This window comes from Athene cunicularia (assembly GCF_003259725.1).
Source record: "Athene cunicularia isolate RWA chromosome 14 unlocalized genomic scaffold, athCun1 chr14_part1, whole genome shotgun sequence".
In the NCBI taxonomy this organism is placed as follows: Eukaryota; Metazoa; Chordata; class Aves; order Strigiformes; family Strigidae; genus Athene; species Athene cunicularia.
In genome coordinates this window covers 12,164,369-12,179,348 of record NW_020799118.1, presented here as the reverse complement: position 1 = coordinate 12,179,348, position 14,980 = coordinate 12,164,369, and the positions used below count along the sequence as shown (strand labels likewise).

General features: G+C 52.1%; 1 protein-coding gene across 4 annotated transcripts in view; it reads left to right on the top strand.

The window, feature by feature from the left end:
* The first annotated feature begins 800 nt into the window (after nt 1–800).
* The window catches only part of MAP2K3 (mitogen-activated protein kinase kinase 3), a 31,969-nt gene continuing 17,789 nt past the window's right edge, over nt 801–14,980 (top strand). Inside the window, exon 1 of one of the 4 annotated variants that reach the window (XM_026858843.1) lies at nt 801–923. In XM_026858843.1, the coding sequence (XP_026714644.1) occupies nt 911–923 (13 nt within the window). In that variant the 5' untranslated portion in view covers nt 801–910. Of the gene's footprint in view, nt 924–943; nt 1,297–7,658; nt 7,699–13,651; nt 13,954–14,980 lie in introns of those variants that run through there. The other 3 variants (XM_026858839.1, XM_026858840.1, XM_026858842.1) reach the window with 3 other exon arrangements.

Below are 14,980 nucleotides of genomic sequence, written 5' to 3'. Positions count from 1 at the left end.
AAGGGAAAAAAAAAAAAAAAGGCAAGTTTCACCCGCTGCTGCTGGAGTCTCTTCCCCCTCCGAGAAATCACCCGTGGCAGTTCAGCGAGCGTCGTGGAGCAGCGCCGAGGATGATCAGAGCCTTCGTCTCGGCCTAACGAGGCGGGAAGGACGGGCCGAGGGTCTCGGTCCCGTGTCCTGGCGTCGGTGGCCGGGGCAGAGCCACGACCCGCTGCTGGCGCCTGTGGCGGGAGCGCCGCGGCGGAGTTTCCCCGTTGTGTCCGACGAACGCGGCTGGCAGCCGTCACCGCGTGTCGCGGGTGTTATTTATAGAGCGTCGCAGTGACTGAGGGGCTGGGTCGCTGTCCCAAGGTGAGCACCGGCCGGCGGGAGCCGTCGGCCCGGGATGACACCCTCAGCGTGCCGGCGATGAGGAAGACGGGCAAATGGCTTCGCTGTTGTCTTGGTGCTCCGGGAGCTGGTTGCATCAGCGCCGTGAGCGCAGACCGGACGGAGGAGGGAGCACACGGAGTACGGTTGCTGCCTCTCTCTTATCACCGGAATAAAATTTGAGGGGTTTTCCTTGTTCGGGAGTGATGCACTGGAAACTTGAAGTCAGGAACCATGTGAGCAGATGAACGCACCTCGGCGTGACTTTTTTTTTCCCCCCCTTTTTAAATGATCCTTGTCTTAACCGGAGGGAATGTGGACCTGAGTTTCCTGTTTGCTGTGTAAGCAGGGTGTGAATCAGCAGCGATTTACGGTGCTGCTGAGCGGAGCTGCTGACTCACAGGTAGGAGCACATGCCTCCAGCTGCCGTCCCGTGTTGAAAGGAATCAACTGAGCTTCTTAAAAAGGCTCTCACCAGGACACCCGAGACCAGACTTCTCGCTCAGCTCGTGGGTGCTGTGGGCAACGTGTGGATGTGTGGATGGAGGGAAAAGGTGAGCCTGACCCAGGGACCACTTGTGCCCCATGGGAGATGAGGCCTGAGGTGGGCCTGGAAGGATTTTGGGGGAAGCAGCCCGGTTGACAGCAAAAGGCGATGCCTGCGGGAGCACCTGGGACTGTGGTGCTTTCCTCAGAGGAAGTTTGGAACCCTTCTGTGTCTACAGGTTTCTGGTTGCACGGGGCTGTTGGTTGCACTGAACTGGTTCATTCAGATGATTATTCCTAATACCCTTCGCTGGAGGTGTTGCACGTGTGCCGAGTGTGCCTGGTCTCTGCTGGCACCCACAGTTCCAGGTCCTTATCTGACCCGAGCTCCTTTGCCTCTGTTGGGGCAGCGTTCAGCACAGGGATTGATCCTGAGCGTGTGTAATGCATCTGCCTCTTCAAAACCCTCTCCTCTCGTCCTGCTAGCTGTCCACCGCGCCTCTCCTTGGTTTTGCATCTGCCTTGGCAGTGCCAGCCCTCCGAGTGGGTTTGCTGGCTGCCTGCTGCTGCGTAGGGATGCTCATGGGTCCAAGTGTGTGTGGATGCTGCTGGGACTGTGGACGCTGCTGGCAGCACTTTTGGCAGTTCTTTCTGCCTCTCCTTTTGGGCAGCCTGAATTTAAGCTAAATTTCTCTGATTTTCCTTAGTGAAATTCAGTGAGCAGACTCAGGTTTCCTTTTGCTGGTTGCTTTCCCTTCTCGGGCTTGAGTCGATCAGGGTCATAAAAGGCGGCTGTTGTGTTGAAGCTCTCAGGTTGGCTGTTTCCATGATAGATGCGTACCAAAACTTGCCTGCCAACATTTTGGCTTAGTCACGGGGTTGTCTCCTGCCTCGGGAGTTTTTGGGGATGCGCGTGGCTGGCTGTGACACGCGCGATAGGAATGGTGCTGGGCGATAGGAATGGTGCTGGGCGAGAGCTTTGCCTCACTCTGCACTAAACATAGCTTGTGAGATAAACACCTTCTGGGGATTATGTGAAGCTTAGGAAGGATTTCGTCTTTCTTCCTCTTCCCATTGCTTGTATCTGCTTGATCCAAATTATCTTGCAGGATCAGGTGTGTAGGAAAATGTCGCTTGGTTTCAGTGTTATTGTGCACTTTTAAGTCTGGTGTTTACTAAAATATGAAAGAGCTCCCTGTTGTCTCAGGCCACCAAAGCTCCCTCGAGCTGTTTTTCATCGAATGGGTGCCATCAAGGGAAGAAATTGTGCACAAAGCTTTGGAACTGCTGTTGTGGCTAGCTCTGGGCATGATTTTCCAGCAAAGTCTGCCCCTTTTTTTGGTGAAATGGATGCTGTGAAGTGGGAGGTGTTGTATCCAAGAGGTTAAAGCAGGAGGAGATCGAGCCTTGGGGAGTTTGCAGCCACTGGGTGCATGCAGAGACATGGTGGAGGTTGCAGGGTCTGTGTTAGGCTGTGCCTACAAATCCAGGCTGATCCCTTTCCCCTGGGGCTCATGGCATATTTTCTGCCTGTGTGTGCAGCCTGTGTGAAGATTCGTGTGCCCGTCACTGTGGCTGTTGGCTGTGACTTGAGAAGCCCTTTCTGGAGGGACAGGCACGAGTGTATCAGGGGGGAGGCACGTGTCTCCCAAAACTGGGGAGTTTGCTGGAGAAAGCAGGCATGCAGCTGTGGAGAGGGAGGGGTCTGGTGGGAGAAGACCTCCATGGCCTCCCCTGGGCTCACCCAGTGCTGATGCTAGAGTAATTCAAAATCAAGTCCTTCTGTCTTCCTGGAGGAAGATCTCTCCCCCAAAGAGGTGCTGTTGGGGAGAGGTGGCAGGTGTTTCTGGGGAGGCAGCTCTTCTTTGACACTGAGGCTTGGAAAAACCAGTGGTGAGAAATGCCAGAACCTGGGGATAAACTGGTATTTGTTCTGGTGGTGCATCTATTCTGGGTAGGTAAATAAGCAGTGGGGATGTGTCTGTCCCGTGCCCTGGCCGTGCCCTCTGCGGGAGCACACCACCGTTGTGCAGTGCAGTCATCTGTGAATCCTGTACTGTCTCGTGTGCCATTCACACTTTCCCTGCCGCCATCCCAAAAAAAGGCAATTCTGCTGAAAATACTCATGGGGTCGTGACTTGCAGAAAGCAGGACTTTGGCTTTGGGCTCCCGTTGTGTCTGGGCAGAGCAGCCACCAGCCTAGTATCCCCTGGGTGTGTGTGGGCAGGGGGGGGTGGCAGGGTAGGAGCTCTGATCCCACGGAGCCAGGTTTTTATTTTAATTCTAGTTGAAGCATCACGGAGCTTGCATCCAAATAATTAATCAGAGAGAGAGAGCACACAGAGCTTTGCTCCTGCCTTCCTCCTCCTCGTGCTGCTTTCTGCTAGCATAATGGTGGGCGCCTGGAAAATATCATGTTGGATGTGATAAATATTTAGCTGTGCTTCAGCAATCCATTTCCCTCTCTGGAGGGATGCTCCCCTGCTTTTTTTCAGCGGATAATGCTTCTCCCTGAAGGCTGCTGCTTTTATTTTCCAGCTCTGGGCTGCAGTCCAGGGCTGAGTCAGAGTTTGCTTTGCCCCCGTAATTTGCAGAGGTGGTCGTTGCTGCAGGAAACTCGTATGTGCTTTGTAGAACTTCCCTATGGGTGCGGGTTTCTGGTCCTGGTGATTTTGTGACCTGAGAAGCCGCTGCTGCAGACGTGGGGCTCTGTGGGTTTTTAGATGGAAAATGGTTTTCACTGGTGTTAATATGACACTGCCCAGGCAGGCTGTTTGCTGGAGGAGCTGGGAGAGGAACTTGTGCTGGCTGGGAAGGTGATTTTACTCTACCAGCAAAAAACTTTGGGGTTTTACTGGCATGACTCAGGATTGCTTGTGGGTACGTATGGTGCTAGATCTACCTGACGCCTCTTTTGCTGACAGAACTCTGTAGCACAGGTCGAGTGTTAGCCAGGGATTTTGAGCCGGGGAGAAGGCCGAGAGGATTTTTTAATGGTGGAAACTGGAAGTTTTTGGGTTTGTTTCAGCTTGGGAGTTACCCCATCTCCCCACAGCCTGTGTGGTGACGATGCTGCACTGATTCTGAGGCAGCATTGTGAGTCTAAATGTTCATCGCCCCGAGGAATACCATAATTACTGGGCACAACTGCAGCTATCTCCGATACCCCGGTAGTGTCTTGTGGCCCCAGCTGGCCTCGGTTTGCAGTGGGTCTGAGTCTGTGCTCTGTTTTCTGGAGCTGGGACAGGGCTCCCTGTCTGCACCTTTCTCTCACAGCTGCTTCTCTAGAGGTCCAGTAGAAGGCTGCAGTAGAGTCGCTGCCCGTGCGGGATGTGGTAGGTTATGCTGTGGCTAAGAAGGGCAGGATTTGGGGGTCGTGTGGTCCCAGTGGGTAGGGGAGGGAGGGAATCGCTGCCTAATGCTGCGGAAGCTTCTAGACTTGCAGTGGGTTGAAGGTAGGGAGAGATGGACCCTTTCCAGCATTGTTTCCTCCACTAATCCTGTGCTGCATTGTCCACATGGCTTAATTAATCCATGGGTGTAATACCACAGAACTCCTTTGTGCACTGTCTGCTCTGTTGACCTCTTCCAAAGTCTGCCCACCTTCTCTTGGAAGAACACGTCCCTTTCAAGCCCCGGAGGCTGGTGGGCTTTTGTGTGTGACATGATTGCCCTTATGTGCTGCTGAATCCAATGTGTGGAAATGGGGAAACTCTTGATTTTTTTCGTTTTAAGATCAGAAGGGACAGTGGTGAGCATCGTGCTCGGCTGGAGGTCGGGACGTTGCTTCCAGGAATTACTGCAGCTGGTCCAACAGCTTTTGGGCAAATTAAGTCAGATTGTGTAAAAAGCCACCCGATCTTGTTTTTAAAGACATCCAGTGCTGGAACTTGGTTTCTCTGAAATGTGAGTGTTGTGACCCTGGGGAGCTGTTTGGTGTGCTGGGGTGTGGTGCAGCGGGATGTCTCTGCCCTGCCCCTGGCTCCCTCCTGTCCCTGGGAGCAGCAGCTTTATAGCCCTGCTTGCTGGGAAGTGAGGGAAGGAAAGTGTGAAGGTGATGGCCTGGCTGTCACTGCCTCCTCCGGGAGCTGGTAGGGTGGATGAGGAGCTGGGGAGGGTCTGGCACCCACCGGACTGTCACAGCCTCCATCCTCCTGCCTGCACTATGCTCTGGGAGGGTTGCTGCTGAGCTGAGTCTGATCCATGCTTTGAGTCTTAAGATCACCATTTCAAGTGAAATGCTTGTTGTTGTTTGTTTGTTTTTTAAAAAAGATAAATTTCTGTTAAAAACATAATTTGAGTGGAAGAGGAGGCAGGATGAGGAGGAGACAAAACTTACCAGAAATTGTTTGTAGAGCATCCACCCTTCCTCCTCTCACACCACCACCACCACCAAAGAAAAATGTAGTTTTGGAAAGGAAGAAACTTTCAGAGTGCTTGATACAAGTAATTTCCCATCAGAGGCTGCTAACCTTAGCTGTGGTTTGGCACTGGCATCAGCCTGACTGCTTGTGTCTGAGGAACCTCTCTGAGGATGACAAGGGTGCTTGAACCTTCCCTTCCCAGGAGCTGCCTGCCGGGCACTGAGTGCTGCCTCGTCTCCTGCCTGTCTTATTTCCTAGGAAACTTGAAAGCAGCTTTTAATGATTGTATTTCATTCCCATAAAGGTCTTGAAGATTTCTGATGAGGAATGTATGCTGGTCCTGCCAGAATCTCTTTGGCGGTGCCGAGAGCTGCGTCTTCCCTTGCCGTCTGCTGGTGACGGGTGCGGGTGGGCCCGGCAGTGCTGTGACCCGCAGTGCGGGGCAGAGGGATGGGAAGAAGCTGGTCTGCAGGGCTTGGCAGGTGACAGTCATGTGTCTGACAGATCATAAACACGCAGGGCTGGTTACGTGGATGGGCTGGGGGTGGTTTAGGGGAGGATGACGAGGTTATCTAGGGAGTGTCAGCTTGTCTGGGCTTGCAGGCCAGTTAGATACTGCTTTGTGGTGTGTGTATATAAATTCCCTCCTAGCCTGAATCGTAGGGATGGCTGACAAAGCAGCCTGCCTGTGCCGCAGGAGTTGGCTATGGTGTGTCTGGTGCTGTGACCCCGCAGGGCTGCAGCCTACCCTGGCTGTCTTTGTCTTTACTGGTGTGTGTTAACAGCAGCCCTTGGAGGTGGCAGCATCCTGGGCCAACTTGCTGGAGGGCATTTGCCATAGCTGGAGCAGATGTCCTCTCCCTCTGCAGGCATCTCTTCCTGCAGGAGACTGTTTCCTATTAAAGGTAGTAAAGGATGAATACACAGCATGGTGGTGGTATTTTTTGCTGGAGGATGATTTTGGTTTACTTGGTGTTGGAGTAGGAAAGCAGAGTCTCGAGAGGGAGATGATGGAGCAGCAGCGCATGCAGCCCTGAGGACCGTCCCTCTGAGTCAGTCCTGAACATGTGGCCCCCATGGCTGCAGGGGGGTGTGTTGTCCTGAAGACATGAGGATGTCTTTGCAGCTCGTCACTAAAAATGACGTGGCTGTTTTTCTGAGCCAGGTGTGCTCGCCATCAAGGCTTTTGAAGAAAGCTGCTCTGCATAGTTATTCCCCTCACCCCGCTGCTGTGGACCACATGGTTTCTCTCCTGACGTGATGCCAAGTTGCACCTCAGCCAAAGACGAAACGGTCTTGTGCTGATACGTTGCTTCGGCTGCTCTTTGTCATCTTCCAAACACCTTTAAAAGGTGCTCTGGGGTAGGTGGCATGCCCAGCCCCACGTGCCTGTTTGTAAAACCCTGTGCCTGCACCCAGAAAATCCCTGCCAGCACCGGGCAGGGCATCACAAGACATTTTTGTGTGTGTGCACTTGTGCTCAGCTGGCTTTCGAGGTTTCCCTGGTCTCCCCGCAACTAAAATCATCCACCCTGTGCCGAATCTGCACCTGGCTCGCACGAGATGCTCCCTGCCAACCCCTTGGGCAAGAGCTTGGTGTTCAGAAAAAAATGATGTAGAAAAAATGATGCAGAAGGGAGGATGCGGGTGCCGGGAGGGTGGGAGGTGATGCTGCCAGGGGACCGGCCTGGACCCATACCAGCCTCGATGCTGTGTTCCAGCTGTCTCTCTCTGGCTGCGCCCGTTTTCCTTCAGGATGGCAGCAGCTGCACGCTGCCTTAAGGCTGCCAAATAAGGAGGATGCAGTGGGTGTTTTAGATCTGCTGCTTCTACAGACCCCCGTGTTCACTGTTCGTTAGCATCTGCAGCCCATGTCCTCCAGATTTGTGGTCGATCCCTGTGATGGTTGGGACGTGAGCAGCAGTGTCTCAATCATCAGTGGTGAGCACCAGGTGCTGGAGGATGTCTGGCATTGCCCAGGGCTGGGGTTGTCCTCTGAGCCCAGGATACCTGTGGGACTGTGCCGTGGCCCAGCTGCCTCTTGTGCTCTGCAGATGCGGTTCTCTTGCCCAAGAGAAGGTTTTCACAGGTATTAATTACACCTGCTGCTGCCTGGTTTGTTGAAAGATGCCTGAATGACGAGGGTAAAGTGAAGGCTGGAGGATGTGCCTACAGAAATCACCAGGCAGAAACTGCGGGTGAATTTTAATTGGAACTCTTATCAGCCTTGCGTGTGCTTTGCTAAGGTGCTAGAAAAAGAATGTGCTTTTCCTCCAGCAACTTTCCTGTACATGTGATTTCTTTGTGTACATTCCAGGTTGCTGCAAGAGTTTACCCTTAATTTTGGATCCACAAAGAATTTCTTGTTTGGTAACTGTGGATTTCCCCGTGGGGCTTTACAGTCGCAGCTCAGCGAGGGAAACCGTGCATAACCATCACAGGGAGGGACCCAGCATGCGTTTGCCTTTATCTCACACAGGTTTGATGTTTGACACATCTCCTTACGGTTTCACACGCCCCTCTGTTCCTTTCCCCAGAATGCTGATGTGAGGCTTGCTCTTCGGGGGTAAAGGGGATTTTTTAGAAATGTATTGTTTCTTATTTAAATAGAAACAGTTCTTGGAAGCTTTAAGTGTGCCCCATGAGGAGTTGCAGGCTGAACTGCCCTGAGTCACAGTCTGCGAGCTCTTGAGCTGGTACGTGAGCCGGATGCGTTGGGACTAGCCCCTCTGCGGAGACCGCTGGCTTCCTGGGACAGAGTGACGGCTCTTTAATCCGGCTTTACTAGGAAAAGCTTGAGACGCTTACTTCCCCTGAACATCAGAAAAATTGCAGTGCGATGGGTGGATTCGAGAGGCAAGGAGTCAAAAAAGGGGAAGGGGAAAATAAAGCCCACCCAAAGGGTAGCAGCGGAGTGAGGCTGTGTCCTTCCTGCTGGCAGCCACATGGGATGGTGCCGCTGAGCTGGCCCCTGCCTTTCCTGGGCATGAATCAAAACTGTCCTGTGGGTACTGGGCACATCTGCCACAAAATAGGTGTTTTCCCCAGGTAGAGCTGTTGCAGCCTCAGATAAGAGGCTGTGGGAGGGGATGGTCAGGGTGATGCTGGGCAGTGGGGCTGGTGGTGCAGCCTTTAATTGGGGGAGATTTTTAAGCTTTGCAGCAGGGTGTTTGATGGAACAAAGGAGAAACGTTTGCTGGTGATTTCTGCAAAATGTGGAGCTTAGCAAGTATGTGGTGCTTCCATCTATCCATCTTTATAAGACAGATAGATCTATCTTTAACTTCCTAAACCAGTGAGTGGCAGGAGCCAATCTCACAGACCAGCTGGATGTGGGACTTGTTCAGGGGATGTGGATGTAGACTGTCCTCTGGGGCAGAGGAGGAGCGATGGGAGAGCAAGAGGTACATGGTGTGGTCAGAGGGGTGGTGTGGTTAGTGCCAGGAAAAGAGGCTGCAAGTCCAGCTCATGGCAGCTGAGCTCTTCTGGGGCTTTCAGGAGGCAGCTCTCCCCTCACTACATCAGCCCTTACTTCCAGCTGTGTTGCAAGCAGGTTATGGGGACCAAATAGGTCACCTGCTGCCTCTCTTGATTTGGGAGCATCATTAGGAGTTAAGATGGATGCGATTTGAGTGGGTTACATGGAGATAAGGCTGAGTGGTGGCCTGAGGGGAATTGAGCAGTGTCTCTATTCCCTGGCTACTCTCAACCTGTAGTTTTCCTTTGCTTCATCTGAGCCCAGGGAGGCATCCTGGCTCCCCCCTCACCTTGTGATGGGGTGGATTTTTCTTGTGGAAAAACTCTGGAGAAACTAGAGACTCCAACTGGCTGTGTCTGCTTTGCACCAGCTCTCAGGGGTGATGAGCCCTTTGCACTTGTGTCTTCTGCTTGGTTCCCTGGAGTGGAGAGGGGACAGGGTGAGAGAGGTGAGGAAGAGGGATGGCACTGAAGATGCACCAAAAAGAGCAAAGAGTCAGTGTGGGACAGCAGGAGACGTAAGGGAGAGTACCACAGCGCTCGCCTGCTGCTTTATGTAAGCTGTCAAATCAGCACCCAGCTCCAAAAGAAATAACCGAAAGTTTTCATGGCTCCTACACCCTGGACATGCAGTGCTAGGTGCTGGAGATCAGAGGTTTTCCGCTGAAGATGCACAAGCTCTGTCTGCCTGAGCTGCAGCTGCATCCCTGCAGCGTTCCAGGAGTGGAGAAGTGCTCCAGGTCCCAGAGGGTAATGTCACTGTGAACCATCTGAGCCTGCCCCGTTCCCCAGCACAGATGCTGCTCTTGAGAAAGTCCTGCCTGAAGTCTCTGGGCTAGGGAAGCACCTGGGTTGGTCTCTTGTTTCTGTCCCTCTCCTGGAGCAGGTGGCTGTGGACATTGAGGCCTTGCTTTATTTTCTTCCCCCTCCATAAATTTTATTTTCAGATCAGGTGCTTGCTCTGATTTACATCATTTGCAGAGATGAAATCACTCAGTCCCTGCCCAGAATAAATTGGAGGGAGGATGGTAGAAAGCTAATACTTTTTTTTTTTTAAAGACTTGCATTAGAAGCAAAGAGGGAATACTTTGCTCTCTTGCCAAGTTTACAGAATTTTGGGGACACCTGGAAGCACTTGAATTGTACCAATTTGGATAGAAAAAGAGTGTCTATTAACTCTAGAGTTGAGTTACAGCTGACAATTTAAAAAATCAAATTACTCTTTTCCTTTCCCACTAACTAACCATATGCCTCCTGTCAAGCTGATCTATTCCAAAAAACGGTTTGAGTTTTCTCTCCCATCAGGAAAGTGTCACCAGCTGGTCACATCAATTGCAAACATTTTATTTTTTTCATGGCTTCACCTATGGGCTGAGAAATCAGAGGGAGAAGTGTTGCTCTGAGGAGGGCTGGCAGGGAGATAGGCACAGTGATGGTGGTTCTGCCTCTTCCTTTTTCTCTGTTGTTTTGGGGGGTTTTTTTGGTGTTTTTTTTTGGGTTTTTTTTTTTTTTAGCATGCTTTTTGCTTTTCTCTAAGCACTGTCTCCTTTGCCTTCTCCTAACAGTTAAGGTGTTGGGGCTGGTATTGCTTCCAGATGTTTGTCTCATGGTGACATGCCAGTGTGTGCAGCCTGTGCTGGTCCCATGAGATGGCTCGTGGCCGTGGATTTCATGCTGGCCACGTATACTGCGAGCTGGCCGGTCCCATGTACCCCCCAGCTCTGTGGTTTCTGATGAGCTGTGGGTTGAGTTAATGACCCATCTCAAGCATTTTCCCACCATCACCTCCAGCCTACCCTTGGTGGGTCCATTGTGCTGCAGCTGAGCTTTGAGGAGTTGTGGTCTCTGACGCTTGCTTTTTTTGGGGAGAAAATCCAGTTGGAGAGATGGATGCAAAGGAGGTGGCATCCAGCCCTGTGGCACTGCACTAGAGGATGCCCTGCCTGTACCCTGGCTCCATGCCTGCTCCAGAGAGGTGCCCCTGTAGCCATAACTGCCTTTGCACCAGGGTTTTGCACAAGCTCTGGTGCAAAGCAGCACAACTCACAGCATGTATGTCTCATGTCCTATAATGGCACAGTGCAAATGCTAACTAGCCAGTGCTTTTCAGCTTTGTAAAGTGGGGCTGCTTGTGTGTGGTTTCTTGGTGAGGTGCCTGTGTACTCCATCGTCATGGGGCTGCAGGATAGCAAGCTGCCACCTGGAAACAAAACACAAAATCAAACATTTTTTCCAGCCCTTGGGGTTATGCAGGTAACCTAAAAATACAACTGGAATGTAACTGGGCGGTGACATCCTCCTGGAGCTGCCGGCAGAGCTGGTGCAGCTCCCGGCGGTGTTATCTGGCCGGTGCACGGAGGCCGGGTGTGGTTCGGAGCAGAGGTGGCAGCTGAACGTCAGCCTCTGGCTGGCAGTAGCTTTGGCTAATGTGCCTGTCTCCAAATTCCTTGCTGGGTACCAGGAGGTTGCACCCTTCTCCTTTGCATCCGTCTCCCCCTCACCCAGCCCCGGTGACACCGTCACATCCCCCTCCACCGGAGGAGACGAGCCCAGCACGGTGTCGATGATTGATTGTTCCCAAGCACCATCTGAGGGAATGAGAAAGATGACCCTGTTCCCTTTCCGATTGGATTTGGTTCAAAGGCTTTGTTTAAAAATAGAGCTGCCACAGAGTTTCCAGGCTGCAGGTCCCGTGCATGGCTCGGGCACGTGCACCTCGTTCATGGAAAGGCAAGTGCATCCTGGGCTTGGGGCCGTGGCTGCATTACGGCCTTGGCTAAGGGAACTGCTGCAATTCCCAGTCAGACAACGAGGTGTAGTGGGCACTGGCCAGTGTGGCACTGGGACGGAGTGGCCAACTGGTGCACAGAACTTTTCTCTGATCAGAGGGAAGGGCGTATCCTGTGAAAATCGCCCTCTCCTCCTGGTTAGGCAGCGATGACACTTTTGGGGCAGGTAAAGCCATTAATTTTATTCTCAGTCCCAAATGCACACCTATAAAAAGCTCCTTGCTGACCCTAAATTTGGGATTCCTCTCTCACCGCTCACGGCAGAGTGGCTCTTCCCTGGTTGCCAGCTGCAGTGACCCAGCCTTAACAAACTGGCCTGGGGGGTGCTGCCTGTCTGCTGGGGAAGGGTGGGGAGAGGGGCCTGGCGTTGGCAGGGCACTATTTGAGCTCATCGCTGTTTTTAAGGGTGTGCTCTTGCACTTATTCAAGCGAGCCTGCTGCCAGGAGGCTCTTGGGGGTGATGGGAGCCATCCTTGTCTCTGGCTCTGCTCTGGCATACCTGGACCTGCAGTGAGGGCCTTGACTTCTCCCCATGGCAGAACTTGCTCCCCTGGTTTCCCTCGCCTGTCATGGGGTGAAATCCCAGCTCTGAGGCAGCATGGGGAGGCTTCATTAACACCAGTGAAACACTCCATGCCTTTTGTTCCTTTGGGTTTACCTGTAGTGTGTAAAAGCCTGGATGATTAATAGCAAATGGTGTGTGTCTTTCAAGGCTGGGCCATTCCTACTACATCAGCAAACTTTTTAAAGATGTGCCAACAGTGAGGCTTGAAAGGATGCTTGTGTTTGTTTTGGCTTTTTTTTTTTTTTTTAGGATGTTTTAAAGGTGTTGGGAAGCTCTGCTTTATACCACCCCTGGTCCTTGGGCACTGAAACCCCACAGGACTGATTCAAAGGAAATTGTGTTTCCCATCCCACCTGTGGGTTTAGCGACTTTCTGCTCCAAAGCAGCACTACTTTGTGGATGTCTGTAAAGACCACTGGAGTGGTTTATGTCTAGGTCAGGGAATTAGCTGTCAAGCCAGAGGAGAAGGCAGTATTGTTCTCCCCAGGAGTGCGGGGACGGGTGGCGGTGGCTCTTGGTGCCATCTGTGATAGCAGCTCCTGCGTCAGCATCCTTTATGTGCTGATGATCTATGACTGAAACTATACCCTGGGAGTGGAAATGTGCCTGAGAAAATATCTTCCGCAGTCCTTCTGGGGCTTATATAAACACTATTTAAAATTAGAGTCACTCATTATGTTGGTATGTGCATTTACCTTGACCTCTGACTTTTCTGCCTGCAAATGCGTATGGCCCAGCACAGCCTGCAAGTTAGAGAATAGCTCAGGAGCAAACCAAAGGCGTATTTTCTATAATTAGTTTAAGGTAAAAAAGCTGGTACAGTATCTTCCCTCCAGGCTGACAGGGAAATCGAAAACAAAACTGCAGCCTGTCAAAGCCAAGTCTGGCTTTGATCAGGAACATCAGTGCTGCTTCTGCCAGGCTGGTTTTGAGGGAAAGGGGAAGAGCAGTGATACTTTGCCATGGCTTTTCTTACACATGTTTGCAGAGAAATAAATGATTTTTTTCCCCCCATGCCTTCATCTCCCTCCCTTGCTGATTTACCAGCCAAATCCATGCAGCAATTTATATTTTGCCACCAGAGATACCGTCTCGGTTGTCACCCTGGAATAGCTGTTAAGCTCCGTGCTGGTATTGTCATGGAACAATATTTTTACTATTTGTTGTGGTAATAGTTGTTAGTGGCAAAGCAATTAGTGCGTCACCTGCAGCACAAAGAAATGTGACCTCTTTCTATCGCGGCACCCCCTCGGTGCCCAAACCATTGAGCGTGGGCTTCCCTCTGCTCTGACGACGGGTTGATGCTGGGTGGCGGCAGGGCTGTCCTCGAGCAAGGGTTGCTCTGGTGGGATGAAGGGGATGGAGGAGGCAGGAGCGGGCTCTGCCCCTCTGCCTGCACGCTGGGTTTGAATGACTTAATTTGTCGGAAGCAACCGCGTCCCACCGGGATGTGCTGTAGCAATCCAGCGCTCAATGGCTCCTGGAGCTGGAGCTGGCTCCCCCCAGCTTCCTGTTGACGTCATCTGCTATTTCGCTGCTGCAGTTTTTACAACTGTTGAGCTTTCAAGGGTAATCAGAGACCGGCCAACCTCGGCAGCTGCCCATGAGGGAACGCGGTGCTACCTTCCCCGTCTCCCCTCGCTCGCCTTCCCTGCAGCTCCCAGCCTCACGGACCCCCGGGACCCCGGGACACCGTGCCAGGAGAGCTGCGTGAAGCCAGCGAGGGCTTTGGGCCATGCATTCCCACTGAAAAATAGTCCTTGGTGCTTGCAAGAAGTGCCGTGCGCTGGAGTCTGCAGGATTTTTTTTTTCCCTGCCTCCTCCAGTCCGCCCCCATCCCTCTCTTCTGCCAGGCTTGCCGGTGCTGTTCTTCATTTCTGGGAAACCATGGACAAGAAGCAAGGTAGATGTTGCAATTTCCAAAACACGTGGCGGGGGAGAGTGAAGGGCAGATTCTGGTGCTAAAAGGGGCCGTGTAACTTTTTTGGGTTGATCCGTGCAGTTTTACTTCTTTCTCCTTGCTTGGGTGGAGGGTTGGTGTTTGCAGCTGGGGATCTATTTTTAAAGAGCTGGAAACTTGCATGTTTTGTGTGAGATTGAAACACTGGCATCTTAATTGCAAAAAAAAAAAAAATCTATCATGGCTAAAGGAAAATATTTGGTGGGTAAAGCTAGCTACTGGCTCCGGTTTTGGTTGCATTCCTAGCATGCAGGGGCTTCCAGCAGCTCTTGCATGGTTGTGCCCTGCTCAAAAGCCTGTTGCGTTGGAACGGCGGGCGGCCCGTGGCAGTCAGGAGCTCTGATTCAGCACAAGCTGACAGGTTGTTTTGGGGCTGCAAGGGGCTTTTTCTGAAGCGTGGTTTTTTTCCTCCTCGTTCGCTTTTTTTGCAGAAGTGGCGAGCGTGGGGTGGCGATGACCCGCAGGAGCCCCTCTCTGCAGCGGGACCTTGGTGGGCTGATGAGTGATGGCTTTCGGCGGGTTGAGAGCCCTTTTTCCACTTCCACAGATAGCTTTTTCCACTCTCAACAGTGGAAAATAACACAAAGTGTGCCTGTGAGGAGCTGGCTCTCATGACCAAAGCAACCAAATTCCCCTCTCTGCTTTGCACCCTGCCCCTAATTTTTTTTTTTTTTGTTCCAGCTCTTTCTTTGCAGCAGGGCAGGGATCCACCCTCCAGCCTTCTGCCCCATCCATGGCATTTAAGTCTCCTCAGATCGAGGAGAACCAGGATGCATCCGAAGTGTTTTCCCCAGCACTAACAAAGCGGTGTGGCTCTAGAAACAGTCTCCTGTGCCGCAGCCATCCCCAGGACTTCACCTGGGGCTGGAACCAGAGCCTTGGCCAGGCAGCAGAGAGGTTTAATTTCAAAGGTCGTCTCAGGCAAATAGTTTTATTTGCAGTTTAGATTGTCCTGTTCATTTCTCTCCGC